This window comes from Emys orbicularis, chromosome 18 (genome assembly GCF_028017835.1).
Source record: "Emys orbicularis isolate rEmyOrb1 chromosome 18, rEmyOrb1.hap1, whole genome shotgun sequence".
Lineage (NCBI taxonomy): Eukaryota > Metazoa > Chordata > Testudines > Emydidae > Emys > Emys orbicularis.
Genome location: NC_088700.1, coordinates 2,737,273 through 2,763,832, shown reverse-complemented (window position 1 = coordinate 2,763,832; position 26,560 = coordinate 2,737,273). Strand labels below are relative to the sequence as shown.

The 26,560-nt window shown below is 46.6% G+C and overlaps 1 protein-coding gene across 1 annotated transcript in view; it reads left to right on the top strand.

Moving 5' to 3' along the window:
- The window catches only part of SCAI (suppressor of cancer cell invasion), a 91,753-nt gene that overhangs the window by 46,064 nt on the left and 19,129 nt on the right, over positions 1-26,560 (top strand). The window contains exons 3-8 of the mRNA XM_065418974.1: positions 14,753-14,848; positions 15,527-15,613; positions 16,851-16,949; positions 18,362-18,458; positions 20,045-20,143; positions 21,646-21,798. Coding sequence (XP_065275046.1) covers positions 14,753-14,848; positions 15,527-15,613; positions 16,851-16,949; positions 18,362-18,458; positions 20,045-20,143; positions 21,646-21,798 — 631 coding nt within the window. The remainder of the gene's footprint in view (positions 1-14,752; positions 14,849-15,526; positions 15,614-16,850; positions 16,950-18,361; positions 18,459-20,044; positions 20,144-21,645; positions 21,799-26,560) is intronic.

Below are 26,560 nucleotides of genomic sequence, written 5' to 3'. Positions count from 1 at the left end.
GGGAATGTATTAACCCTCCCCTCCAATAGCCTATTGTTAAGTAAGACTGCCTATACATTTATAGGTAAGACCGCCTATAAACTTGCATCCACAAATTCCTTTGCAGAAATCTGTGTGGCTATTTGGGTTTCTTGTGTGTTGCCAGGATGGAAATGACTGACAGTTTGTGGATGGAGATGGGATTCAGTTCTTTCCTGCTATATAACAAGTGTCTTTGTGAGTGGGCTTCCTGAATTGACAGTTAAAAAAGTGAACTGAGAAATACGGACGTTTGTGGGCTCCTCTCTCCAGTTCTGGTTCTTTATATTCAGGGACATTATTTTTTTCCATTCCCTTTACGTTTAATCTCCTTATAAAAGCAATGATTGGGCGGGGACAGAGGGGTTGAGTATCTGCATTCCTTACCTTTGAATTCATTGTGATTTTTTCCCCCCCGTATTTGCTTAGATTGTAAGCTCCTTGAGGGCAGGGCTTTCATCTCCTCTGTTCTGTACGTTGCCAAATGCGTTGTTGGAGCTCAACAAATGAAGACTAACTTGGCTAGTTCAGAAATGCACACTGCCTAAGAAGCTGCTAAGCTGCGGATCCAATTTGCATGTGCAGCTCTTACGGTTTTCTATAGTGCCCATCTATTAAAGAATGGGTAAGTATGTCTTAAAACTTGCTGGTGTGGAAATTCCACATGCCTGATTGTTGACTGACCCCAGGGTTCAGAACACTTTTAAAGGTGCAGGCAAATTCTAGGAGTCTAGTCTGACTAAACAGACTCGTACCAATTGTGTACTTTCACAGTATTTCTCTAAATAGATATTTTTTGCATTAAATGTTGCACATGTTAGCCACCCAGACAGTCATAGAGTTTAAGGTCAGAAGAGACTACGAGAAATTAGACCAAAGTATTACAGCCCACAGGAGCCTAACTGTTATGTACCACAGGTAGAGAACAGGAGAGACCGAGGAGCACCAATGCCTGTGGCCCCTGCAATGGGTTATACCCAAATAGTCCCAGCAAGTGATCCACACCCATACGCTTGCAGAGAGAGGTTAAAACACCCCAAGGTCACTGCCAATCTGACCTGCAGGGGAAAATTCTTTCCAACATATGGCAATCAGAGAGGCAGCGTGGCTTAATGGCTTGAACATAGAAGTAGAATCTTATCCTAGGTCTGCCATAGGATCCTACTATGACCTTGGACAAGTCACATCACCACCTCTGTGTCTCAAAGTTCTCCAGCTATAAAAGGAGAGCAATAATATTTCTTTGCCTACCTCCCAGGGGAGTTGTGGTGGTGTATTAGGTAGTGTTTTTGTAAAGTGCTCTTAAGAAGTGAAGCACTGAATGAGTGCTAAGTGTTATAGCTGCAGTATAAAGCTTAAACGGAATCCATGAAAAGCTAGTTACTGATCAGTTCTGTTCTTTCAGTCAGCTCAGGTAGAAGATGTGTATTGGAGAGTCCGTTGTGTGCTAGCAATGTATCTTATTGAATCTGTTCAGTTTTCTCCCGATTGCCAAGGTGACTTTCCAAAGTCTGCTTTACATACGGTCTTCTCTCTGCATGTTGTTGGCTACATCAGTGGCACTAACTGTCTTTCTTCCTAAAGCCTTAACTGAAAAGACTTCTAGCTATGCTGTTGAGTAAAAGAGCCTGTCAGGGTAATGGCTCTGAATTCTGACTTGCCTTTTCATGTCTATTTGCAGTGTTTATTCGGTATAGTACGTGTTTTAAAAACAAACCTTCAGCCATTTTCCTTACAAGCGCAAACTGCCCCCACTCCCACCCCTCTCCAACAGTAAACCTGGGGCAGTTAGGCAACTGTCTTTTACAAGATCACCTGCATGCTGCCCTGGCACCATGCTAATTTAATAATGTAGCTGACAACCCTGTGGTAATGAGGTGGCATATGCACTATACTGGAAACACACTAACATCTTGCAAAGCAGCTCCATTCACCTTGCTCCCAAGGAACTCTGGTATGCACCAGTTCTGAAACATTAGCTAAAAACGCTCTGAAGTTGAGCAGGTTGTCTTACTAATGTGAGATTAGCACATCCTGTACTTCTCAGAAAGAACTTAGGGCTTGTCTACTTGAAAAGTTAGCATGGAATTAAGTAGGGTGTGAATTTAAATCCATTACATTGCAAAAAAGCACTTATTGTGGAACGGGTGTCTACATGGGGAGTTAGTGCACAATAGTTATTCTGCTTTAAATTCACATCCTACCATATTCCCCACTAACTTTCCCATGTAGGAAGCCCTTATGTAGCAATCATCCAAATATCGGGAGCATAGATTAATATCACAGGGGTGTGAGAACCACACAGAGGAGCCTTCTTCTAAGATGGGTCAGCATCTCTTCTACTGATCTGGCGAGCCGAAGCTCCATTTTGACACATCTGATTAGAGCTGCTGACTGCTATGCGACCTTTGCCAGGTGGTATCTATAACCCCTTGTTGGAGCAGTCGGCTGGCTAGTTCCATCTTCTCTAGTGGCTACTGTTTGCCTGGCACATCAGCAATAAAACACTGTTAGCTCCAACTTACAAGCCAGAAACAAATATGTTAATGCTTTGTCCTTCTCTGAGTCAGCATATATAAGTATCGAAGAGTGCTTAACAAATATCAGTGAATTATCACAACACCTATGGGAGCTAAGTATTGCCCTTGTTGGAGGGGGAAAGTGGCACACGGAGGGTTAAGGGACTTGCTGAAGGCCACCCATTGTGTCTGGGGCAGAAACAGAAATAGAACCTAGAGTCCTTGACACCTTGTTCTGTGCAGTTACCACTAACCCAGCACTTCTCAGTCAGTGGGATGCAATGTGGGAAGTGGGTGCCGAAGAAGTAAAGTTACATGAGCAATTAAATCCTACAGGCACTCCCTCTCCCATTTTGCTGCCGCCTCTGCCATCACCACCTTGGCTCTGTGCTTTCACTGATTCCCAATCATATAACAATCCCTCTTTGCTCTCTTCTTCCCTCACACCACCCATTGCTCTGCACTAGGGCTCAGAAATGCGTTTGCAAGGAATTGTAGAGCCAATTCTGCAACCACTAACACGGCTGCTACTCTGAAAATTTGTTAGTCTCTAAGGTGCCACAAGTACTCCTGTTATTATTCTCCTGTATCTGAACAGGAAACAAGCACCCCCTTCCACTCCAGCAGACTCTGATACCCAAAGCAACAGCTCCCAATACTCCATCAACATCTTCCATAACTCTCAAGCTTCAGCACCCAAAAACAACCTGTTGCTTCTTTCTAGGCCCAAGATCCCACAATCCGACTCCAAAGGATTTTTGGATACGGTGGCTTGCAAGATGACCTGAGCTAGGGTTACCATACGTCCGTTTTTTCCCGGACATGTCCGGCTTTTCGGCAAGCAAACCCCCGTCCGGGGGGAATTGCCAAAAAGCCGAACATGTCCGGGAAAATGCCGGCCGGGCACTTCCCCTCCCGCGGCTGCTCTGCTCCTCCCCTGACTCTTCGACTCTGTTTAAGAGCCGAGCTGCCCGAGCGCTATGGGCTTCAGGCAGCCCCCTTGCCTCCGGACCCCAGCCGCTGGCCGGGCACTTCCCCTCCCGGGCTCCGGCGGCGCAGGGTCCGGAGGCATGGGGGCTGCCCGAAGCCGGTAGCGCTCGGGCAGCTTGGCTCTTAAACAGAGCCGAAGAGTCAGGGGAGGAGCAGAGCCTCCGGCCGCGGCGGCTCTGCTCCTCCCCTGACTCTTCGGCTCTGTTTAAGAGCCAAGCGCTACGGGCTTCGGGCAGCCCCCATGCCTCCGGACCCTGCGCCGCCGGAGCCCAGGAAGGGAAGTGCCCGGCCGGGGGCGCAGGGTCCGGAGGCATGGGGGGCTGCCCGAAGCCCGAGCGCTACCGGCTTCACGGTTTGCCGGGCAGCCTCCAGACCCTGCGCCCCCGGCTGGGCGCTTCCCCTCCCGGGCTCCGCTGCGCTGGGAAAGTGCCGGCCGGGGGCGCAGGGTCTGGGGGCTGCCCGGCAAACCGTGAAGTCGGTAGCGCTCGGGCAGCCCTTTTCGCGTGGCTGGGAGTGGGAGGGAGGAGGGGGCGGGGAAGGGGCGGAGTTGGGGCTGGGCTGGGGGGTGGGAAATGGGCGGGGCCAGGGCCCCGTGGAGGGTCCTCTTTTTTTATTTGTTTAATATGGTAACCCTACCTGAGCCTTTTTTAGGTTGTGGACCCAGACAGGCTGAGAAGTACTACATGAGACTGTACTGCCTCTCTCCTTCTAAAGCAAGTCTTCCTTTGCTTTTTAAATCATTTTTCTTGGGCTACTCTATTAGTGTTGACCCCTTAAACCATTTTAATTAGTATATAAAGCAATCTTCCCATTCTGTGTGCATAAAAGTGAGCTGGGTGCAGCTTTAAGGGTCAAGGCTGCAGAGTTTTGTTGTTAAAGGCAATAATTGTAGACTGTGATTTAGGCAACATGAATTCAGGAATAATGTCTGTCTCTGGTAGCTGACAACATGCCTTTTGAGCTTGACTGTATTTCCAGAGTGAAAGCATGTTGCTAATTGACATCAATATCTGCTGGTTTAAGTGAAAGTTAGGCTGATTGCCTAGGCTGAAGTCTGAAGAATGTGTGGCTTCTGCTTCTCTAGTGTGCACTAAAGCAACTGATGTAGAGCAGATCTGGGATGTATTTGAAGGTCCAGTTTTTTTTATTGATTGCATTTACATAGACGTTGAAGTCAAGCACGTTCGTCTAAATGTCTTAACCGCTCAGTAGCTGAGGGAAGGGCATTGTGCAGGCAGCCATTGCCAACAGATGCAGCCTGCAAGTTTATGATCAAAATCTTCGAACTGGCCACAGTGGGAAAAGAGAGAGTCAAAAAGTTCCCACTAGTAGTCATTTGCAGCACATCTGTTAATTCTACATTGTAGGCAAAACTCAATAGTTTTCAGATGGTGTGGGAGGTCAAAAGTGGGGGGGATTGGGCTTCAAATGTCTCACAAGATAAACAATGGCTATGTTTGAAACCTTGCCACGTAGTACACCATCTGGAGGTGACTTTGAGGTTCTTTAAATGAATTGTCCAAAGGGGGTGCCATGAGCTAAGACAGTAGATTGGTGGATTAGACACACTTTTAAACAGGTAGATGTGGCATGTCCTGCACCTTAAGGAGCAGATTCTGCAAGGCGACTTGTCACCTCATGTCAGAAGGGGCAAGGCTGGACAGGACAAGCAGCGAGGCTGGGTTGGTCGGTCTCATGGTACTAGTGATTATATACATATTTTCATTCAGCTGATTGTCGACTATCCTTTGTGAGATGAGATGACCCACACAGAGAGCAATACTCTGCTACAGAGTATCTGTCTGGCTGTGTGGGACCAGGATTTCAGTCACTTAGAAGAAATCCTGAATGCGGCAATGAGAGAGATGGCCCACTGTTGTCGAAGATGGAAACTTTTAAACCAAGTACCAAAAAGACAGATTCCAGCTGTTTCCATGTAAACCACACAAAGGCCAACATTCAGCTTGACATTTTACTGAATTGCAGAGCTTGCCCATGACCTAAAGCGGTGTATTTAGGTGGATTGGAACTGCACTTCTCTGCAAATTATCTGGGTTCAGAAGCTAACCCCACTTAGTTGTTGTTTGTTTCTTGGGCCAACGAAACTGAGAATCGGTGCTCTCAGCCCAGCCCTGGGGGAAAGCTCCTTGTGCAACTTAACAGGGACCCCTTTAGCCGAATAAATAGCTTCAGAGTGAATCTCAGCCAGTCCTTGCCTAGGATGGTGGCTGACGGTGGACTTCAGGTTCTTCACTTTATACCTTCACCCTAAATGGCTGTCTGCAATAGCAGAGAATTGCACAACCCAGAGAGGCAATCTTGAATCCTAAGGTGGTGATTAATAGGTAAAACTCTGGTGAAACAGGAGTCATGAATCCCAAGTTCTATTCTCTGCTCTGTTAATGACTCCCATGTGACCTTGGGACAAGCCACTTTTTTGTGTGCCTCAGATAACATGCAGGCCATGTTTGAGATTACTTTGTTTTTAAGGGGTGCAGAGTTATTTCCTGCTGGCACAGATTCATTTTCATGCCCAGTACACAGCTAAAGGTCATTACTCAAGCTAACCTTATCTGTAGAGCAAGCCCTGACAAGGGTCAAATCTAGAATTATCCAAAGCAACTAGTAAAAGTTGAAAGCCTTGCTATCTTGTCAAAGGCGGTGAAAGATGCTTCAGGAATTTTGAGGTGCTTGTGGGATAGTGGTTCAAACTCTCACACTGTGACATGGACATGCTTGTTCCAGAATGTAGGGAATTCCCTCTGGGCTGATGTTTGTGTGTTAGAAGCTTTGTTATTTCTTAACTCCTTTGTAGAATCTCTTGAGCAACACTTATCATAGCCACTATTTCCCTGGCAATTCTTACTGGTCTGAGTAATACTGTGTGTTGGGGGCTGTATGGACTGCTGATATTCAAACACAGATGGTTAGCAAAGATGTTCTCTTCCCTTTTCTCATAAACTATTGATAATCCTACAATTTGCTGTGTGAATTGGATTTCCAAACTCCAAACAAACAGCCTGTGTTGCAAAATATGAAGGATAAAGCAATGGGAAGTGGACTAGCAAAAGTCCTCACTGACCTTATGCAGCATCCTAAGGAAGCAGACTCTGGTATGGAGAGATCCCGAGTCCCAGGTTTCTCACTTGGCTTCTGGCACCATATGTCCCATCCTGTCATGCTTAGGTCATAGCATGCTTGTGGCTGTAGCCCTTGGACCCTGTAGAGAATAAATCAGAACTTCTTGTGTCTTGGCACTTGAGGAATGTTCAGGCTCAGAACCCGACAGACACTGGGATCTGCTACAGTACCATTAAGTGTCTTCTCTTTGAAAAAGCCTTTGGTGCAGCTACATGCTGTGTTAAATTTCCAGCTGATTGATGGAGGATCAGGATTTTGATACTGTAACTGGTATGCAGGGGGAAATAATCCTTTCTCACCTAGCTAGATAACAGGAAGTAGAAAAATACCAATGGGTTTGAGCAATCAATGTAAGAAGATGGACTCCAGTCACCAGGTTCAGACAGACTTTCTCAAGGTGATCATTGATTGTATTTGAATATGCCACTGCATGGGTTCATCTGAAGTAAAATACACAACGAATGCAATCACCGTTTCACCCACAGTGCTCCTCACAGCTGCAGTTCCTGTGGGCATAGGGTTTGTGGTGAAGCATTGCTATAACACATCTCTGTGTGGTACCTCCTGAGCAAATTACCTGTCCCCTTCTGGCTTGCCTGGAAAAGGCTTAGAGTGTCCTCCTAATTCCTTATCTCAGCACTGGCTTCTCCCTGTAGGATAATGCATGCATTGGTACATGCCTGACCTGCTGTTTGACTAAGGTGATGGCTTCTGCTGCTTTGTGGACGGGGCTTCACCCACACAGTGTTTCATGCTGGGGGTTTCCTTCCTGAAAATTCTTCTGGGCGCTCGAGCTGCAGAAAGCCAAGCCTATGGCTGTGTTGTCAGCTGTTTCACTCTTTCTGCTGCCAGAATGGCAAGGGCCCAGCCTGCCACGTCTTTGTTTCTATAGCATTTCCTTCCTCTCTTCCTAATTCAGTTGCCAAATACAGCATTTGAGAAAAACCTGTTATAAAGGTTGCTGCCCCCAAGTATATTTTATGCTCTTACCAGTGGGTAAGGGTGATGCTTCCTTTTTTGTGACTGTAGCTGCTAGAATTATTTGTATTTGGGTGGAGTGGTGTGTGTGTGTGTGTGTGTGTGTGTGTGTGTGTGTGTGTGTGTGTGTGTGTGTGTGTGTGTGTGTCACTTACCTCCCTTAATAAATATCTTAGCAATACATTTAAAAACTGAATTAATTGCAGATGTCCCGGATGCTAGGAAGTGCCTAACTGTGGGATTGCCAGCCTCTGCATTGCTTCTAGTAGTCTCACTTGTTAAATGTTGAGTTCAGTGCTATGGAAAGTGAGAGATGCTGTCCTGGAGGAGCTTGCAGATGTTTTGCTCACTGTGTGGCCTGCAAGAACGTGCTTTACTGGAAGAGATGGTAGCATTTTTCTGTTTCTCCCGGAATTCCAGTAAGCTGCGCACTGCTTTTCAGGGACTCCGATCAAACCTCCTTTGGTTTTGTTCTATACTAGCTGGTGTGGCTCTTAATATTATGATATTTCCTCATATTTGCTGTGTAAACGTATTAGGAAGGCAGAGCCCCTCTCCCAAAGCTCAGTCTAATCATGGACATGAGACAATACACTAGAGCTACAACAATGTGTGTGTTTGGGGTGGGGAAGGGAATCCAGTGAGATAGGTGGGCAAGGGTGATAGAACTAGACATGTGTCTAAATTGTGTGCAGAGCAGCGAAGTGTGTACAACTCCCACCCCCATCCACTCTATGCTGCATGCTGTCCAACACTCCTCCATCTACTTTGGGGTTGCCGAGTGGAGTGAGGACAAAGACATCACCTTGCAAATACTCCACCCCTCACCTTCATACAGGTCCATCTCTTCCCTTAGTCGCTCCTGATGTGGGCCCATCGAAGGCTGTGCTCCCATTTTCCCCTTCCAGCTCATCCTCCTTAAGTCAGCTGGCAGTGTGGCGCAAGAGGGTGTGGGTTGTAGTACTTCTGCTGTCTGATCCCTCCTCCCCAATAAGATTATGGAATCAGGGCCTTGTCAGCCTCTAATCTGGGGTGCTGCCTCTGCCCCACTGAAGAAGTGGTGTTGATGTTGCTGGTGCAGTTTCTAGCTCACTGTGGCTTGTTGGTGAGGAGGTTGTGTCCCTTGGGGAGTTACTGCACAGTTCTGGTATCTGGGTATGGGAGGCAAGGGGTGGTCCTGGCTGAGTGACTGTATGATTGTGAACAAACAAGTCCCTTGGGCTTCACCCCCCAGTGTTACACATCATTCTGGAAAGGTTCTCTGTTGCATTCAAGTGTAGCTTTTGCTCCTCGCATTGCTGCTGCAGGCCTGCTGAGAATCTTCCTGGATTTTGTAGGTCTTTTACTCAGTCTGAGCCATGTCCCTCTGTGACAGCTTCCACGTGGGGTTAGCCAAAAGGAATATTCCTTAACTCATTTTCAACCAGTGCAACTCTGGCCTCTGTCAGCAATGTGGTTGAAACCGCTGATGGAAAATTAATTATTGAATGCACAAGATGAAGTGCTATACCTCGTAAAGCAGATCATAGCAAGAACTGGGGAAAACTTCCACATGGGGCCTAAAGTTCACCACAATTTTATCCATCATCCGTTCCAGTGCAGTACACGGACCAACAGACTACACCCATAGTGTGTGCCATGCCCCAGGAGCAGTTGTGGGATTTCACTCGTTCCTATTTCACGTTAGAGATGTCAAAAACCTGAATTTTTAAAAGCATTCGTTTACCATTAAAATTGGAGGGCTTAGTAGCAAACTCTAGATAATGACTGTCTGTCTTTTCTCTGTCCTCTTAGTCAATCACTTCACTTCAGCATATTTTGCCTATCCTTCAGTGGTTGGGACACTCCTTTCTTTGCACCATCCATCCCATATGGCAAATCTGTCTGTCACTCCTGCGTCCTGCACTGTGGTTTGGATGGCGTGCATTTCTGGGTTAGGTGCATGGAGAGAGGTGAAGAGAAGAGGGAGACGGCTACGGCTAGCAGGAAGGAGAGTAACAGGTTGTCGTTGATTCCCATTATGCTTTCCCTTTGAGGGCAGTTCTTGACAAAGGCAGCATGAATGATGTGCAGATCACAAGACAACAAATGGGTGGGAGGGTGGTGATGGTAAGAGATGCTTTTCCCTGCAGAACGGTGTTTGGCTGTGCTGTGGTGTTGTACTGTCACAAATGAAATTCTATTATTATGCTGTCAGGATGTTATCAAAAGTGCTGGTGTCAGTTTCCATGGAGACCCTCCTTGTTCCCAGGGGAGCCCAGGAATGGCATGGTACCTGGCTATGTCAGCTGTGATTAGGCTCGCCTGCTGCTTGAAATGTACACGTGCAGATACACAGGAATTTCTAGAAGTAATAGTGGCCCAACATGTACCTGTTGCAAGGACAGAAGTTTTGTAATAGGCCATTAATCAGAGAGACTCCAAAGCACCTAAATAGCCAGGAAACTTTGGATTTTCTAGGAATGCTTAGACTTGCACAGAGATGCAACATGTACAAAATAGTGAGGGGTGACCCATAAATTCAGAGTGTTACAAGTAAAGAATGTAGTATGTGAATGCCTGATTTCTTCCTTGTTTAAAGCTACATTTTCCGCTCACTTTGTGGTGGATGTGAAATGGCCAAAATAATGTGAAGAGTACTTGGGGGGGTGGGGAGGGAAGGAGGGCTTCTTCTAGGATCTCCCCACTTTAGCCTCCTGCTTACACTAACCTGTCATCCTGGCCTGGTAGGGCAGAATTACTGCTGCTGCTTGGTCAGCTGGAGCCGGGGGCAGTCACTGCAATAGGTGTGAGGAATGTTCTCAACCCTGGGGAGGATGGGGCCGGGGATAAAGCAGCATGAGGATTGTAGCAAGGGGCTTGCTTTGATGCTCCACAGCTATTCCTTGACAACTGGGGAGTCTGTGGCTGGAGAGAATGCTTTAAAGTTTGGAAGGATTATGATGATTCAGAAAACAAGTGTTAAGATTCATTAAGATTTCCTGAAGCAAACTTGTCCTGTTTATTGCATGAGGTGTCCTGAAGCTCAGGCTGCTTCTCACAGTATTCCTCTTGCACAGTAGGCCCTGTGACCATATGGAATTCCCCTCAGACCTGACTCTCTCCACTTGCTTCAGACCCTAGGAGCAGCTAACTTTGAGTCTGGCAGGACCTGCTTTCTGGCCAGTTCCTGCCTAGCTTCTCAGGCATCAGCAGCATCACGATAGCAACAGCTGTTGAAATGGCTTTTCAGGCTGGTAGGGGATCACGCCAATAACTGATTCACTTTGCATAAAATGAGTCAGCCAGTTTCCCTCATGCTGTGTGGGAAATAGAGTTGGCTGATAAGCAAAGCAATATTAATTTCCTATCCCACTTGGGGTGCTGTTAGAGATTAGACAACAATGTTGCTCCTTTCTGCTGTGGGAATCCCACTCTGCTGCCTTATTCCTTTTTTTTATTCCTCTAGAGAGCCTGGCATGATCAGCAAGAGGCTGCATTCCTGTAGCCATCCCTTCCCCTTGTGCCTCCGGGCACAGCTCTGCTCCCAGGAGGGGAGGGGGACTTCTTGTAAAAATTAATCATAGGCTATGTAGTGGCAAGGGAGAGGCGATGGGGTTTCCTTCTCATGTTGCAACAGCCCATCTCAGGGGCATTGCTGGACTCTGTTAAAGAACTTTGGTCCTGGGAGGTTGCAATTGTCCTTCTTTTTGAAGTTGTTGTTGGGGGTGGGGCTTCAGAATGCCTCTGTTTATAGAAGGTATGATCTGCTATTCAGTATGTAGAGTAGGTGAACCAATTTACTGATCTGGGATAGGGTTCTCTGAAAAAATTCTTGACCGATTCAAGAGCAACTAAATGTAATGCCTCCTTGAGTAGCTTTTCATGTGGGCTGTATGCCTGCCTTGAAATTCCACTCTAGGTTTGTGTTGAATGTGTTGACTTCAAGGGGCTAGGATATTTGTCTTCTCCATGGAGTTCATGCCAAGCTCCTCGTGATACCCTCACAAAAGGCTCTTTGTTAGGGTGATATTAAGGTTGGGAGCATGTCTGGGTAATTTAAAGATTAAAATCCTTATAATGTAGCTAAAAACAAATGCATTCAAAAACATGGAAAGTCACAGTAAAGGTAGCAAAACCACCTTAACTCTGCCTCCACAGTGTGTCCCATGGAATGTGAGTTCTGCCATTTTGTTTCTTGCATAGGTGTCTCCAATAGTAAGTGTGATGCTGTCACCCCACTCACACTTTCGTTCTGTTCATATAAGTGCTGTAGTCTCACAATCTGAGCCAATGAGGGTTGGGTATGGGCATATGCCAGCTGACTCCAGTGACGCTCGGATAACTGGTTTGCATATGGAATCATAGGGCCTAAGACTGAGAGGTATTCAACTGTCTCAGCCACCTTGCAGGATTGGGCCCTTGATGAAGAATGGGGAGAACCAGTTGTCTAATCCAAGATTTGAATTGGATTATTCTTGATTTGCCCTTGCTGCTTATTTTTGGAGACATTGTCATGGCATCCCAAAATACTTTTGTCACATTAAATCTCAGTGAAATGCAATTTGTGGCCCCATCCTTCTATCAGACATTCCATGTCCTTTTGTGTACATTGTGCTCTCAGCCTGTTAGTGTATGGGCAGGTCTTCACTACAGGGGGGGGTGTCGATTTAAGATACGCAAATTCAGCTACGCGAATAGCGTAGCTGAATTCGACGTATCAGAGCCGACTTACCCCGCTGTGAGGACGGCGGCAAAATCGACCTCCGCGGCTCCCCGTCGACGGCGCTTACTCCCACCTCCGCTGGTGGAGTAAGAGCGTCGATTCGGGGATCGATTGTCGCGTCCCGACGAGACGCGATAATTCGATCCCCGAGAGATCGATTTCTACCCGCCGATTCAGGCGGGTAGTGTAGACCTAGCCTCAGTCTGCAACTAGAAGGGTGAATCTCCTTTAGGGCTATGGGGAAGTGGGAAAAGAGGCTCCAGGTGAACTGGCTTCTATAGCCTGTTTACAGCAGAAGTTCCCAGGAGGAAATATAGGGCAATTTCTCAGGGCAACCTCTCAATGCAAGCTCTTAAATCCCTTTTGTGTATTAAAAAACGCAGTCTGACATCCACAGGAGCTTTGAATTAAATGGCTATTCTCTCTCTCTGCCTTGGAATAGAACAGGCGTTAGGAAAATGGGCCTGCCTCTTGTAATTTAGGGAGGGGTCTATAAACAATTGTTTCGTACCAAAGTTGCCCTTGCACAGCACAAGCTCCAAGGAGATTTGGCTTATGGGGCAATCACTGGCACCGTTTAATTTCATTCCACGGACCATTAACTTCCCATTTCTGCCGACAGGAATAGTGGCTGCATAACATAGTGTCTAAGAGTAACCAAACAATGATGTGTTGTACCAAAGTCTCCTCTTTTTTGGGCAGAGCTGAAGTCTCCGCAGTATGTTCCTGACTGTGGATGATATTTAGTATCTCATTTAGAATTTGGTGCATATAACTGCTTTTGTTGCAGTTTCCAGTTGCCTGCTTGAAAGCGTAGGAGCTGCAAGAACCCTGCCATTTCCTTCGGGAGTTGTTTTCAGGGTTACAGTAAATATATATAGAGAGAGTCTTGTGTTTTCAAGATGTCAAGAGACCTGACACCTTGTGGTAAAAGGACACATTCACAGAGCTTGGAAAACATGAATTCCTTTCCACTCTCTAAATCCTGCATCTATACACATGCACACGTGTGTCTGCATCTGCACAGCCCACCACCATGTAAACACATGCTGTGAATTCACACGTGGCATTAGCTCCCTCCAGCTGTTGCTGTACTTGCATATAGTGGCAGCCATCCCCTAATTCCAGCCGTAGCAGGATGAGGCAAGTACATACATAGTAATACGTTGTATGTATTATAAATGCACAGTCTATAGTGATACGCTGGTAGCTAAAAGCCTTTGCTGTTACACAGGTGTAATTCGTAAAGTTGAGTTTAAAAACAACAAAACAAAAATGACCAAGAACTTAAAACTGGTGGTAACAGACTGTGAATCCTAGTGAAGAATGAATCTGGTGATATTCTGAGCAAAAAAAGCTCTCAGCTGTACTTGTTGCTGTTTTCCATCACTTCATGGTGACCTAATAGACAATCTAGACTTCAGAGTGATTTTGGGGGGTTATTGTGCATGCTGGTTGTTTGATTTGTGTGTGGGTTGTGTTGTGTTGGGAGAGTTGTGTGCGATTGTGCAGGTGAAAATGAGGAGTGTATACTGCAGTGCAGGGCACTGTGTGTTTGGAGTGGTGGTGTGTGGGTGGTTTTGAAGAACTGTGGCAGTTCTTTGCTATTAGTCTTTGCTCTGAGGCAAAAATACCTTCTTAGCCCCCAAAAGGCTCTGTCCCAAGGACTGGTGAATGCTAGCTGGCACCAGCCTATCCTCCCCTGCCTCGGATACTAGTGTTGCCTTGTAGATTACGTGACATTGCATGGGGTGAGCGGTGGTGATGCCGGGCAGTTCAAGGCACCAGATCTCTGCATTACTCTGCCATTCTCTCTCATTCCCAGTCAGTGATAAACTGACCCTTAGCAAATATTCAGGTTGTTGTCCATGTCTGTCTGGGAATTGTTAGTGTTAATGAAATGCCCAGTCTTGTCTATGCAGGGGCCAAAGAATTCTGCCTGAGTGTAAGGGGTAACAACAGAAGAATGGGTGTGGGAATACATGCCGCACCGCCCCCCCACCCCCCCGTTTCTCTCTCTCTCTCTCTCTCTCTCTCTCTCTCTGAGCAGAAACTGCTTCATGAGTTGATGACCCAGTTTAGTCTGGTGTCTCTAGCAAAGTGCCACCTGCCCTAACACTGCAGTGCTAGTAGGAAGTATGAACCCAAGTACTGGCCTGCAGCCTGAACCCAGGATATCTTCTGTCTGTATTGCAGCTGATCTACCCGCAGAGACAGAACATAAACTTGCAGGTGTGGACTGGTCATAGAATATCACAAGTCTTTTTTTTTTTTTTTTAAGAATACAAATGTTAACTTTAAAAAAAACAACCACCCAAACAAAAATCTCTGACTGAGTTTGCGTCTCACATCCTGGGCTGATGGATGTATTCTGCAATTATTTTGCATTTATCTGTTGCAGAGATTTGCCTCAGTATGGGCAGAAGCAGTGGCAGTCCTATTTTGGGCGAACCTTTGATGTTTACACTAAACTCTGGAAATTTCAACAGCAGCATAGGTAAGAAAATGCTCCTGAGAACCATCTTCAAATAATTCTGCAGTGTTCTTTTTGTATTATGGTAGTGCTCAGAGGCCTGGACTGGGGTCCGATTGTGCTGTCCCAGCACAAGGGGAGACAGTCCGTGCCCTGAAGAATTTAAATTAATTTAAACCAAAAAGTTGCATATAATCTTTTCTTTATGTAACCTTTTTTAAAAAACAAAAACAACTTCCCAGCCTGCTTACATGCACACTGCCTTAACCTGCTGAAGGTCTCTGCAGTGCACCTGTGCCCATGTGGAATGGATGCAATGTCTTGCTGCTGCACAAGCTCTGACCTTTCACACCTCACTGTACCCAGCTCTCTTGAGTGTTCTCAGGAAGCTGCGACCCTCTTTCACGTTATTTGTGAAACACAATGATCCTTCCAGCTGTCACACATTTTTGGTGCTGTGGAATCCCTTGTTTTGCAATGTGCCCCTTCTAATGTGTGCACAACTCTGCCAGAGCTGGCTTGTAAATGCCATGTTAGAGTATAGAAATTTTTCTCTAAGGGCTGTTGTTGCGAATACCCACGTAAGTAAGGCGAGCAGGATTTGGTCTTAGAATAGTGTCTTGACCTGGATTTGGATGGGTTGCTGTTCTGGGAAATGCATGGGATATTTTAATACTCTCCCTTTTCTCTTGCTTGAAATAGACAAGTACTGGACAATCGATATGGATTGAAGCGGTGGCAGATTGGGGAAATTGCCTCCAAGATTGGGCAGCTCTACTACCATTATTAGTAAGTGAATCTATTGCGGTGCCTGCTGGAGACAATGGTGTTGCTCATGGCCCATGCAGCACACATGGTGGTAGTTCCAGAACAATTTCCTTCCTGAGCCAGCAGTGAAGGATGGGGTTGGGAGGAACCATGTGTACTCTCAAATGACTGCACCTTGGTCTACGCTACAGAGTTAGGTTGACGTAAAGCAGCTTATGTCGACCTAATTATGTCAGTGTACCCACTACAGCCTTCCTCCATCCAATGTAAGTGCCCTCTTACACCCACGTAACTCTGCCTCTCTGAGAGATGTAGGGTGTATGTTGGTGTAGTTAGACACTGCACTACTTACATCGGCTGTTGGCTCTCATTCTTGTCAATTTTGCAGCTCCATACTGGAGCAATGAAATTGACAAGAAAGCCCAGCTGTCACTGGGGTGGGTGGGGGGTTCCAGCTAGAGCCCAGCTGCTCTCCGAGTTCCCTGCTCCCAGTCAGGCTGCGCCCTCCCAGCTCGGAGCACAGGTGCTCCCTGGATCCCCGCTTCTGGTTTCCAGACCAACAGCTGTCCAGGCTCTCAGCCCCCGTCACTGCCCCTCTTAAGTCAGTGGAAACACTCCTGGTGAGGACGCGCACAACCAACAGAAAGAGGGTATTGTGGACATGAACCACTGTAGTAATTACTGCAGTAGTTGTTGGTTGACTTAGGTTTCTAGTGTAGACATGCCCTCAGGAGTGGTACAAGAAAGCCCCAGGAGGGACCACTCACAGCATTTGTTACCCAACAAGATTCATTGCAGAATCAAAAAGTGGATCCCAAAGATGACCCTCATGCCCAAATATTATTCTGCAAGTTTTGTTGACGGTGCTAAAGGTCTGCCTCTTTGACCTCAAGGGTCACTTTAAAGTCTTCCATATCTGTTGCATTGACTTTGCATATTGATTTAGTTACTAGTTTGGGATTTGAAACTGTTGTTCCCCTTAAATCTCCCATGTTAACGTATCACCTGTACGTATGGGCATGAGGTACTGACAGCTGATCTTTGCTGCTGGCTACTTCCTTAGACTGTCTGAAATAAAATTGAAGCGCTGGAATCTCCTCCAATCATGTGCTGGGATTGGGAAACTTGCTTTTTTAATGTAGCACTCACTCGAGAGAGAGCATGTTTTACCCACTCAATCATCTTGTGTGTCAGTGGCAGGGGGAGGGGTGACAGGACCCTCTACATGGAGCTGTGAGGTAATATGTTTCTCCCACAGCCTGCGGACATCTGAAACCAGCTATCTGAATGAAGCCTTCTCCTTTTATTCAGCAATTCGACAGAGATCATATTACTCCCAAGTCAATAAAGAGGACAGGTATGACTGCACCAGCATCTTGTCTCTTTCTCTCCCCCCCCCCCCTTTTTTTTTTTTTTTGAGGATTAAAGTGATGAGCAGAAGCAGCCTTGAATTGTAAACTGCGATTAAGGGGAAATAACTGGGGTAAGAGCAGCTCTGCAGAAGAAGTCGTTGTTAATCCTAACAACCCTGATTAAACACTTTATTGTAGAACCACCAGCCATGTCTGGAGACTAGAGGAATTAGCAGTTGGGTTCAGCAGCAAGGAAGACCTTCAGCTGCTCATCTGTGTCCTTCCCAGCCTTTTTTATCAGTGCTGTCACTGGGAATTACCCACATAGTGTTCTAGAGCTGGGAGATTAACTTGCTCATGCAGAAACAAAGTAGAGGAAATAATAGGTCCCTTTATTTTTACTTGAAAATTCTCCAAAGTGCAGTGATGTTGGCAGTTTGGCAGCCTTACCGCACCTGACTAGGGTAATGTGGTCCTCCCCATTCGTTAACTATTCCAGAAAGCCTGAGAGGTGTGCTCCTGTGGGGAGCAATCCGGAGCAGGGCTCATTCAAAAGGATGCTGCGAGGTGTTGTCTAACACTTCAGGCTCCCAAGCGACTAGGAGGATTCAGTATGAGCAGACACTGAACTCAAGAGGTTCTTGCTGTCAGTCCTGTGCTCTGGCTGGGAGGTGAGGTCAGTGGCTAGTTAGAATTGGGGAAGAAGTCATCTGGATTGACTTTTGAGAGAGAGATTTTTATACTGATGATCACGGCAATATAGAATTGCCTGCCAAGTTTGTTACAGGCACTCAAGAATTTTGGACTTGGTTAGCAGGACCTAGAGCCTTACTGATTTTCTGAGCATACCCTCTGAAAGTCTGCAGATAGACTAAACAACCATTTTAGTGTCCTGTATTGTTGGCCTCAGATCTTAGCTTATTTTTCCTTGGAGAATCTCCTCACTCCAGTCTGGGTGTCTGAGCTCATTCAGACTAGATGTGATTGGCAGAGATGTCCTCTTTAAAGACTGTGGCAGATTTATTTTACAAAGGTGAAAATGTGATAAGACATTATGTCCCATAATTGAACTTGCAGATGTTTAATGTTTTGTTCTCTCTGATGGTTTGACTCAGTGGTCCAGAATCTCATTTGTGATCCATCAGCAGATAACACAAAGGAGCCAGGTTCTGACCATAAACTGGCAGAAAGCCAGTAGAGCCAGCTCCTGCACCAACCACCCACATCTCACATTAGAGTAGGGGATGTGTGCGAGGCAGCACAGAGCTCTGCTGATCCTTAGCTGATGTGTGGGGCCCTTTAGGGATTATGCCCAGCAGGTCTAAATAAGAGCAGCTCCTACGTTGCTTGAATTCATGCTAGGGTCAGCACAGATCATCTTTTTCCATGACCACTGCATTGGTGTTTTCTTTTTCAGGCCTGAACTGGTGGTTAAGAAGCTGCGTTATTATGCAAGGTTTATAGTGGTTTGTCTTTTGCTCAACAAAATGGATGTTGTGAAGGACCTTGTAAAGGTAAATTAATGATATGAGGACAATGGAAAGTGTACATGCCCATGCAATACAGGCCACTAGTCACGCAGAGCTTTTCTTCCTGCATTTAATGGGATATTACGGCATCCAGGATCTCTCTTTCAGTTGAAATCTCACACATAAGATCTCAGCTGCTGCTGTTCCTGTTAATCTTGCAGCTTTAACTAAACCTGGCCTGGGATCTGCAGTGGGAGGAACAACATCCTGATGTGTTTTGGTGTTCTGTGCCTCATGTAGACGTAAATGACCTGAGCACTTGACCAAAGAGTGGTTTTGCCATTGGTGGAAGGCAGATGTCATGAAGTTGGATTTGGATAAACCCCATACAGTGTGGATGTGAATATCCCACTTGTTTCAGCTGTCTGAATGTTTGGGGATCTTCTCTCTAGCCTTGTGCACCTCCCTCCTCCCAAGCCAGTAGCTCCCACCTCTCTCTCTGACCTCAAAAGTCTCCATGACCCTCCCTCTCCATGAAATCCCTCCCATTTTGATTCTGTTAGCCCTTCTGCTCAGCACAGTGCTCTGTTCCTTTCCAATCTGGTACTTGGAATCTCTGAGGTGTTCCTTGCAAATGAAAAGAATCTATTGTGATCTTCCAGAAACCAGATTGGGAAAGACTTGAGACATTAAGGGACAGGAAAGATATAGAATCTGTGTGCGCGCATGATGGGGGTGAGGGAAAGACTTAGCTTTCAGAACTGCTTCAAACTTTGGGGGACAATAGATAGATAGGGATTAGGATACAGACCAGGGTATGTCATCGAGCAGCAGTGCATCTTCAATATGTTTTGGAGTTAAGGGAATATCCTGGACCAAATTAGATACTTTATTGTGTTTAGGGAAAATGTTACACTCCAGTGGCCTGCTGATTTCCACTTGACGAGATCTAACATAAAGGGAAAACATCCAAGTAGGCATGGGTGCCTGGAGTTGGGTGGCTGTTTCTGACAATAGTCTTGCTTTCCAAAGAGTAACGACAGGAACGCCAGACTTCCCCAAGAACCTTCGTACACTGCTGCAAGCCACATCCTGGTGTTGGCAGTTTTATGTAAGCTGCATTGCTCTTTGCCTGTCTGGATCCAATGGGACAGACACCAAAGAGCTGCACAGCACAAACTAGCAGAGGAGGCAGCTGGAAAGGACAGGCCATTCACTTACAGATCACTTTCAACAAGTTCAGGAACCTTAGATTTGAGTCAGCACTTGTGGTAGCAAGAATTTACAATAACCAGTCTGATAGCATTGTGCGGGTGTGCCAGTTAATTTTGTGTCTGAAATGAGTGCTCTCCCTTGCTCTTGGGTTTGTTTGAAAGGTGTTTGTGTTCTCAGAGTGCAAAGTAAGGGTACCTGGAGTCCTGTCCCCTGAAGTAGCACATGTTGACCAACTTCTTGGCCATGTTCCATATTGGATATGGCCATGTGGGTAATGATAATTAAAACTTCTATAATTAGATTGCTTAGATGTCTCATCCCTGAAGTGCTGAGACCGCCTTATTTATGAGAGATGACTGCCTTAACTTTCAAAAGAGTTATTCATTATTCCTCTTCCTTTGGACTTTCTACCTCAGGAATTATCTGATGAAATTGAAGATTACACTCACCGCTTTAACACTGAGGACCAGGTGGAGTGGAACCTGGTTCTTCAAGAGGTGGCGGCTTTTGTTGAGGTGAGAATGAAGGAAACATTGGACTCTGCAGTTTGTTCGAAAGTGTCCTTCATAAAAAGCCCTCTTGTTTTAAAAGTAAAACATGGGAACTCGTCACTGCAGACTGTTCTCTGAGGCCGTGCCATGGGGAGCAAGCTAGTAAGGAATGGTCTTGTGTGCAGGTGTGCCACACTCCTCTCCAGTCTGCTGATGAAATATTCTGCAGTAGCTGAGCTGTTAAGGAGACATCTGTGTCAGATCTGCTCAAGCAACATAAAGCTAGCAGCTAGTGGAAGCATGAGGTTGTGACCTGCTGTCTCCCACCTCTCTTCTTACACCTGGTGTTCAGGTGACACTGGGATCAGAACACAGCCATTGGCATAGTAACTGCTGTAGAAGGGCTGCCAGCTACAGGCCCATCTTTGTGGGAGGCCTGCTTCTGACTGTATTAGTAACTTCCAAATATATTTTGATGCTTGCAGTACTGGCATATTATTCTGGCAATGCATAAGCAATATGTAATGGAAAATACAGTATAATCTTGGCAGTTATACTGGCAGTATGTCTTGGCATAACTGTAATATTGCCCTTTTTATGTCTTGCTACACAGAAAAATGAGGATTTCTTCTATAAAATAGGAGACAGTTTCCTACTTTCCTCCATTTGTACAATGTGTATGCACATACATACGTACGAATACCCACGCCCCAGTATTTAATCATTATTAGATTGAAATGCTGGACTACTGTTGGCTTGTTTCTTTCATTATTTCTCTTTATGAAAGAGGAGAAATGTAAATAACGCAGGATTTTTCTGCCATGTAGAAATGTTACCAATTATCTGCATGGGCTGCATGTGGATTGCCTGCTGTGCTTGTGTTTAGTGAAGTTTGTTTCCCCTGATTCTGGGAAGCGAACTCAGATGGCTTATCCTGCATGGGTACATTCTCCTCTCAACTGCACTTAGTGCTACAACACAAATATTTGTGTTTAAATATCCAAGGTACTTTCTTCTAGTCCAGTGTTTCTCAAACGGGGGCCGCCGCTTGTGTAGGGAAAGCCCCTGGCGGGCCGGGCCGGTTTGTTTACCTGCCCGGTTCGCTGCTCCAGGCCAATGGGAGCTACTGGAAGTGGCGGCCAGTACGACCCTCAGCCCGCGCTGCTTCCAGCAGCCCCCATTGACGTGGAGCAGCGAACCGCGGCCAGTGGGAGCCGCGATCGGCCGGACCTGCGGAGGGGCAGGTAAACAAACTGGCCCGGCCCGCCAGGGGCTTTCCCTACACAAGCGGCAGCCCCAGTTTGAGAAACACTGTTCTAGTCCCTAGGAGCAGCTCCTTTTCCAAGCTGGAATTGCTCTGCGGCCTTAGGATATAAAAGGCAAATTATTAAGACAAATAAAGTAGTCTTCACTTCAGCTATGGGATGTCTATTATGAGTGACAGGACATAGAGTCCCTTTTGCTAGTGGTCGTGGACCCTGTGGGTGTCCTTGGAATTCATGCTCTGTGCTGGTTTATCTTTCCAGGCAGATCCTGTGATGGTTTTAAATGATGACAATACCATCGTAATCACCTCCAACCGACTGTCTGAAACAGGGGCCCCATTGCTGGAGCAGGGAATGATCGTGGGACAGCTCACTCTTGCAGATGCATTAATTATTGGGAATTGCAATAACCAGGTAAAGGAGACTACAAGGAATTGTTTATATGTTCAGTCTTCAATTGGAATTGAAAACAGTTCATTTTTTCCCCCCTGATTCTACTAAAGGAAATTGCAGAGTCCAAAAGAGGCAAATACAAAATCTTTAGCAATGATGTTAAGAGTGACTGTAGATGAGCTGAGAGTTTGGCAAAACTGAGTGATAACCAACAAGAACTGTCCTTTCTGTCCTGTTCTTTCGAGTGTATGTCCCTATGGGTACTCCACCATAGGATGCGCTCGCATCCGAGTGCTCTTGACTGGAGAATGCAAAGCAGTGTCCGCAGGACTGCACTGCACAGAGCAGCGCCTTGTGACTCCAAATGAGGGTATATAGGGAGGCCTGGACCCACCGCCACTCAGTTCTGTCTCAGCCGGCTGCAGCTCGATATGGAGAGATTGCATGTCCACTCATTCTCAGCTTCCCACCTTACTTAAATGTAGTGATTCTTAGTGTCCCCTCCCCCCGCCCCCGTCTTTCAGTCCTCTGTTTTGGTCCATTAGCATTCTGGGTGATGCTGAAGACCCTGGGATTTAAGTCCTGCCAGACCTGCCTCAAGTCTTTTTCACTCTAGCGATGGGCATTTGAGCTGCTTCAGAGCCACCCACATCCCATCGAAGCGTAGGGTCTGTGCATTGTTGAAAGGTAGTTTAAAGGTAGCAAAGGCAGAGAGTAGGCTGAAGCGCCTGCTAATGGAACACTCAGAAGCCCCAGTGGAGGCTGTTCGCTTCCCCCACCATACATCAACCTCAATCCCAGGGTGCTCCGGTGGCTGTTGCAGCTCCAGCAGCACCTCCAGAGGCTAGGACTTCCGAGAAGAAGCCTCATAAATCCCACTCTCAGGAGATCTCGCATTCCTCAAGGGGTACAACTGGGTCTCTGTCTGATTCTGGTACCAGTACCGCACAAGAAGCAGTATGAGGAGAAGTCTTCTAATAAACAGTACATGCAGCCATCTCCCTGAGTACCGACTCACACCTCTTGTGCATTGAGATGCACGCTGGCCTCCCACTCATGTTCCACTGTCAATGCCTTCTCTGCACCAGAGCTCTGAGGTCAGAAGTTCCTCTACAAGCCTCTCTGGTACCATGCTTTCCTTTTCAGCCCAGACCCCTTCTCCGGGTTCCAGTACTGTCCAGACTTCTGGATACCATAGCCCACAAGCACTCTCCAGATTTCTCTCCACGGAGGACCTCTTCTATAACTGGAAGAACCAGAATCTCCCCTGTTACGGTCCTCTAAACGCTCCATCCCCGGTAGTGCATGAACACCTCCAACCACAATCCTCCCAGACTGAACCTCAGCTGGACTCCAGTACTGGCACCTATATCTTATGTTCCCCCTTTCAGCCCCAGGGATGATACTGCTTTCGACTCTAAGGTCCTGGTACAGGGCTCTTCCTTTTGGCACCATACCATCACACCCTGCTGAGTCCATATACGATCTTATGCTGATGACCTTTGGGCTTTCCAAACCCCCCTGAACTGCCTGGCACAATCCCTCTAGATCCTATGACAAGAGGTCCAGGAGTCTCAACACTCCTTGGTGGACATTCTAAATATCACCTCAAGAAAATTGCTCTTCCAATCAATGAGGCTCTGTTATCGCCTATTTGCACAGTCTAGCAAACACCTGCTACTATCCAGCCCACCTGTAAATGATCAAGGGAATGGAGTGTTTCTTTTTCCTCCTCCTTCCCAATTCCCTGGAGGTGAATGCGGCTAATAAGAGAAATCAACAAACCCACTTCAGACTCTCTCCTTATGCTGCCCCTTCTTGAGACCCTGCCTCCACGCTACTCCTTACCCCCAGTCCCCGCCCTTGTGCTGCCTCTTCCCTGTAAGACCCCGGGCCCCCCTCCCCCTTGCTGCTGTGGGTACAGATACGGATACAGGTAGAAGACGGATTGCGGGTTGATCCTGGCTGATGCGGATCCACATTTTTGTATCCGCACAGGGCTCTAGGTATTGGAGGTGATTAACGCGGGATATTCTATCCACTTCCATACTATGTCCCCCTCTCCCACCCATGGCACCCTCATTCTTTGTCCCTCTTCAGGGACCCCTCACAAAGATCTGTTAAAACAAGGGGTCCACAGTCTCTTCTACTCTTGGGGTTGGTCAGACCTGTTCCCCCAGAGTTCATTGGAACAGGGTTTTATTTCAACTATTTCCTCATTCCCAAGGGGGCAGAGGATGGAGACCAATCCTCGACCTCAAAGAAACCTGGACACCTATATCCTTTCCCAGCACTTCAGCATGGTGACACTAGCTGCCGTCATTCCAATTAGATATGGGAGACTGGTTTGTTGCCCTTGACCTCCAGAATGTCTACTTTCATGTAGCCATCTTTCCTCCTCTCACTCCCTCCCCTCATCCCACAAACATTTTGTACATTTTGCAATAGGCTCAGAACACTACCAGTACCAAGTGTTGCCAAACACACTTTAAACACAGTTTGCCTTGGACAAAGGAGTGCGTATTTGCCTGACAACCAGGTTGGTCAGACAAGCAGAGATAATGAAGGTATACTTACATAAAAGATAAACAAAACCATCAACCTAGCAAGTAGGGGGGAGATACCGCTTAACTGTTAATGATGGGGGTCTGAACCTCAGATGATAAGTAATTGAATCAACTGATTGAATACAAATTACTGTATTAGAAAATTGTTTTTAGTAAGGTCTTTTATGAAAGCCTGTGACTTACTGGTGATTAATATCATAATGCATACATTTTGGAAATACTATATGAGAAATTATGGATACTCACTGATCTGCTTCAAAGTCTGTGACCAAACACAGGGAGAAACTGGTTTTCTCCTGAACTCGAGGGAAGGCAGCTATCAACCTGTCTCCAATGTAAATTGAGCAGTGTGGAATCAAAATGGGGAGACTTATTTACATATGAATCAACAGGGAGGTAGAGAGTGCCCTGACAACACTGTGGCCCTGTATCCCGCTATGTGCTTACCTGATCTACCTGTGTTCCTCAAGACCTTGCTTAAACTGCAACAGGAAAGGGAGGGTTATCCTCATAACACCATTCTGGCCAACACAAGTGTGGTACTTGAACCTCCTTCACCTCTTTTTGGCAATGCCTCCCAGACTTTCTCTCATGAAGGATCTCCTGTCCCAGAACTCTGGGACCCTGATCTGTCTGAACCCCCTCCCCCCTGAATCTGAGAGCATGGTTCCTAGATGGTTCTTGAGCATGGAGCTAATATGTTAGGAGAACTGACTAGACCTTATCCAATCTAGCAGGAAACTTAGTACTCACAAAACTTACCTTCAAAACTAGAAATACTTCCATTCCTAGTGTTCTCTGATGCTTGTATAGACTGAAAAGGTGTTCTGCTCTCCAAAATCCTAGACTAACTATTGGATTTGTAGACCTGCTGTCTAGCAATGAGTACATTTGCCCATTATCACTGCCTTCCACTTTTTGAGGGCTTCTCAGTTTTTTGCCCATCCCAGTACAGCCAGATCCCTCCAGGTTTACATGACTTGTTTCCCCGGTATGGCCTCTGGCCCCCCAATGGGAATTTTTAATTTGGTTCTCAGTGCCCTGAGGAAAACCTCCTTTGAACTGATGGATACCTGTTCTGTTCTCCACTTCTCCTTCAAAACTTCATTCTTTACAGCCATCACTTCACCTAGACGTATGAGAGAGAGCTCAGTGTTCTGATGGCAGACTCATCATTTACTCCCTTCTATAGAGATATGGTTCTGCTGTATCACGTCCTTGCTTCTTCCAAAGGTCTCTTTGGAATATCGTATTAATCAAGAGATCCACATACCAGGTACTCAAAGCATCATGCTTCCAGAGAGGTGGCCAGCCTACATACACTAGATGTCTGAACTGCTCTTGACTTCTACGTGGGCAGGACTAAGACCTTCTGGGCCTCTCCCAGATTATTTGTAGACTTTTTCACAGAGGAAGGGACAACCGATTTCCACGCAGACTCTTGAAATGGGTTTCGGGTTGCTTTTTAACCTGTTATGAATCCGCTGGGATGCAGCCCCTTCATGGAGTGACAGCACATTCCATTAGAGCTCAGTCCACATCTGTAGCTCTCCTGAAAGACGTTCCTGTAACAGAAACTTGTAGGACTGCAATTTGGTCTTCTGTTCATGCCTTAGCCAAGCATTGTGCCATTTTACCTGCTTCCAGGGATGATGCTACCTTTGGTGATGGTCCTTTGAATTGTCTTGGACTGGTCTCCTCGTTGAGTTACTGCTGGGGAGTCTCCTATGGTGGAGCACCTATAGGGACACATACCTGAAGAAGAGGTTAGTTATCTTGCAGTAACTTTGAGTTCTTCAAGATGTTTTGTTCGTATGCAGGGCCAGCTTTAGGCCGATTCCCCCGATTCCCCAGAATCGGGCCCCGTGCCTAAGAGGGCCCCGCGCCTTAGGCGCCTTTTTAAATTTTTAAATTTTTTTTTTACTCACCGGGCGGCGGCACTTCGGCAGCGGGGGGTCCTTCAGTGCCGTGGAAGACCCGGAGCCGAGTGATGGACCGCCCCGCTGCCAAAGTGCTGTTGAAGACCCGGACCGCCGCCAGGTATTCGAATCTGGCCCCGCAGGTCCTAAAGCTGGCCCTGTTCATATGGGTGCTCCACTTCCCTTCCCCCTTTCTCTCAGCTGTGGAGTTCTGCTTCACACTCAAGAAGGAACTGAAGAGGCACGGACCTGCTGTCACTGTTATATGCCCTCCTTTGGAAGCACAAGGTGCTGCTA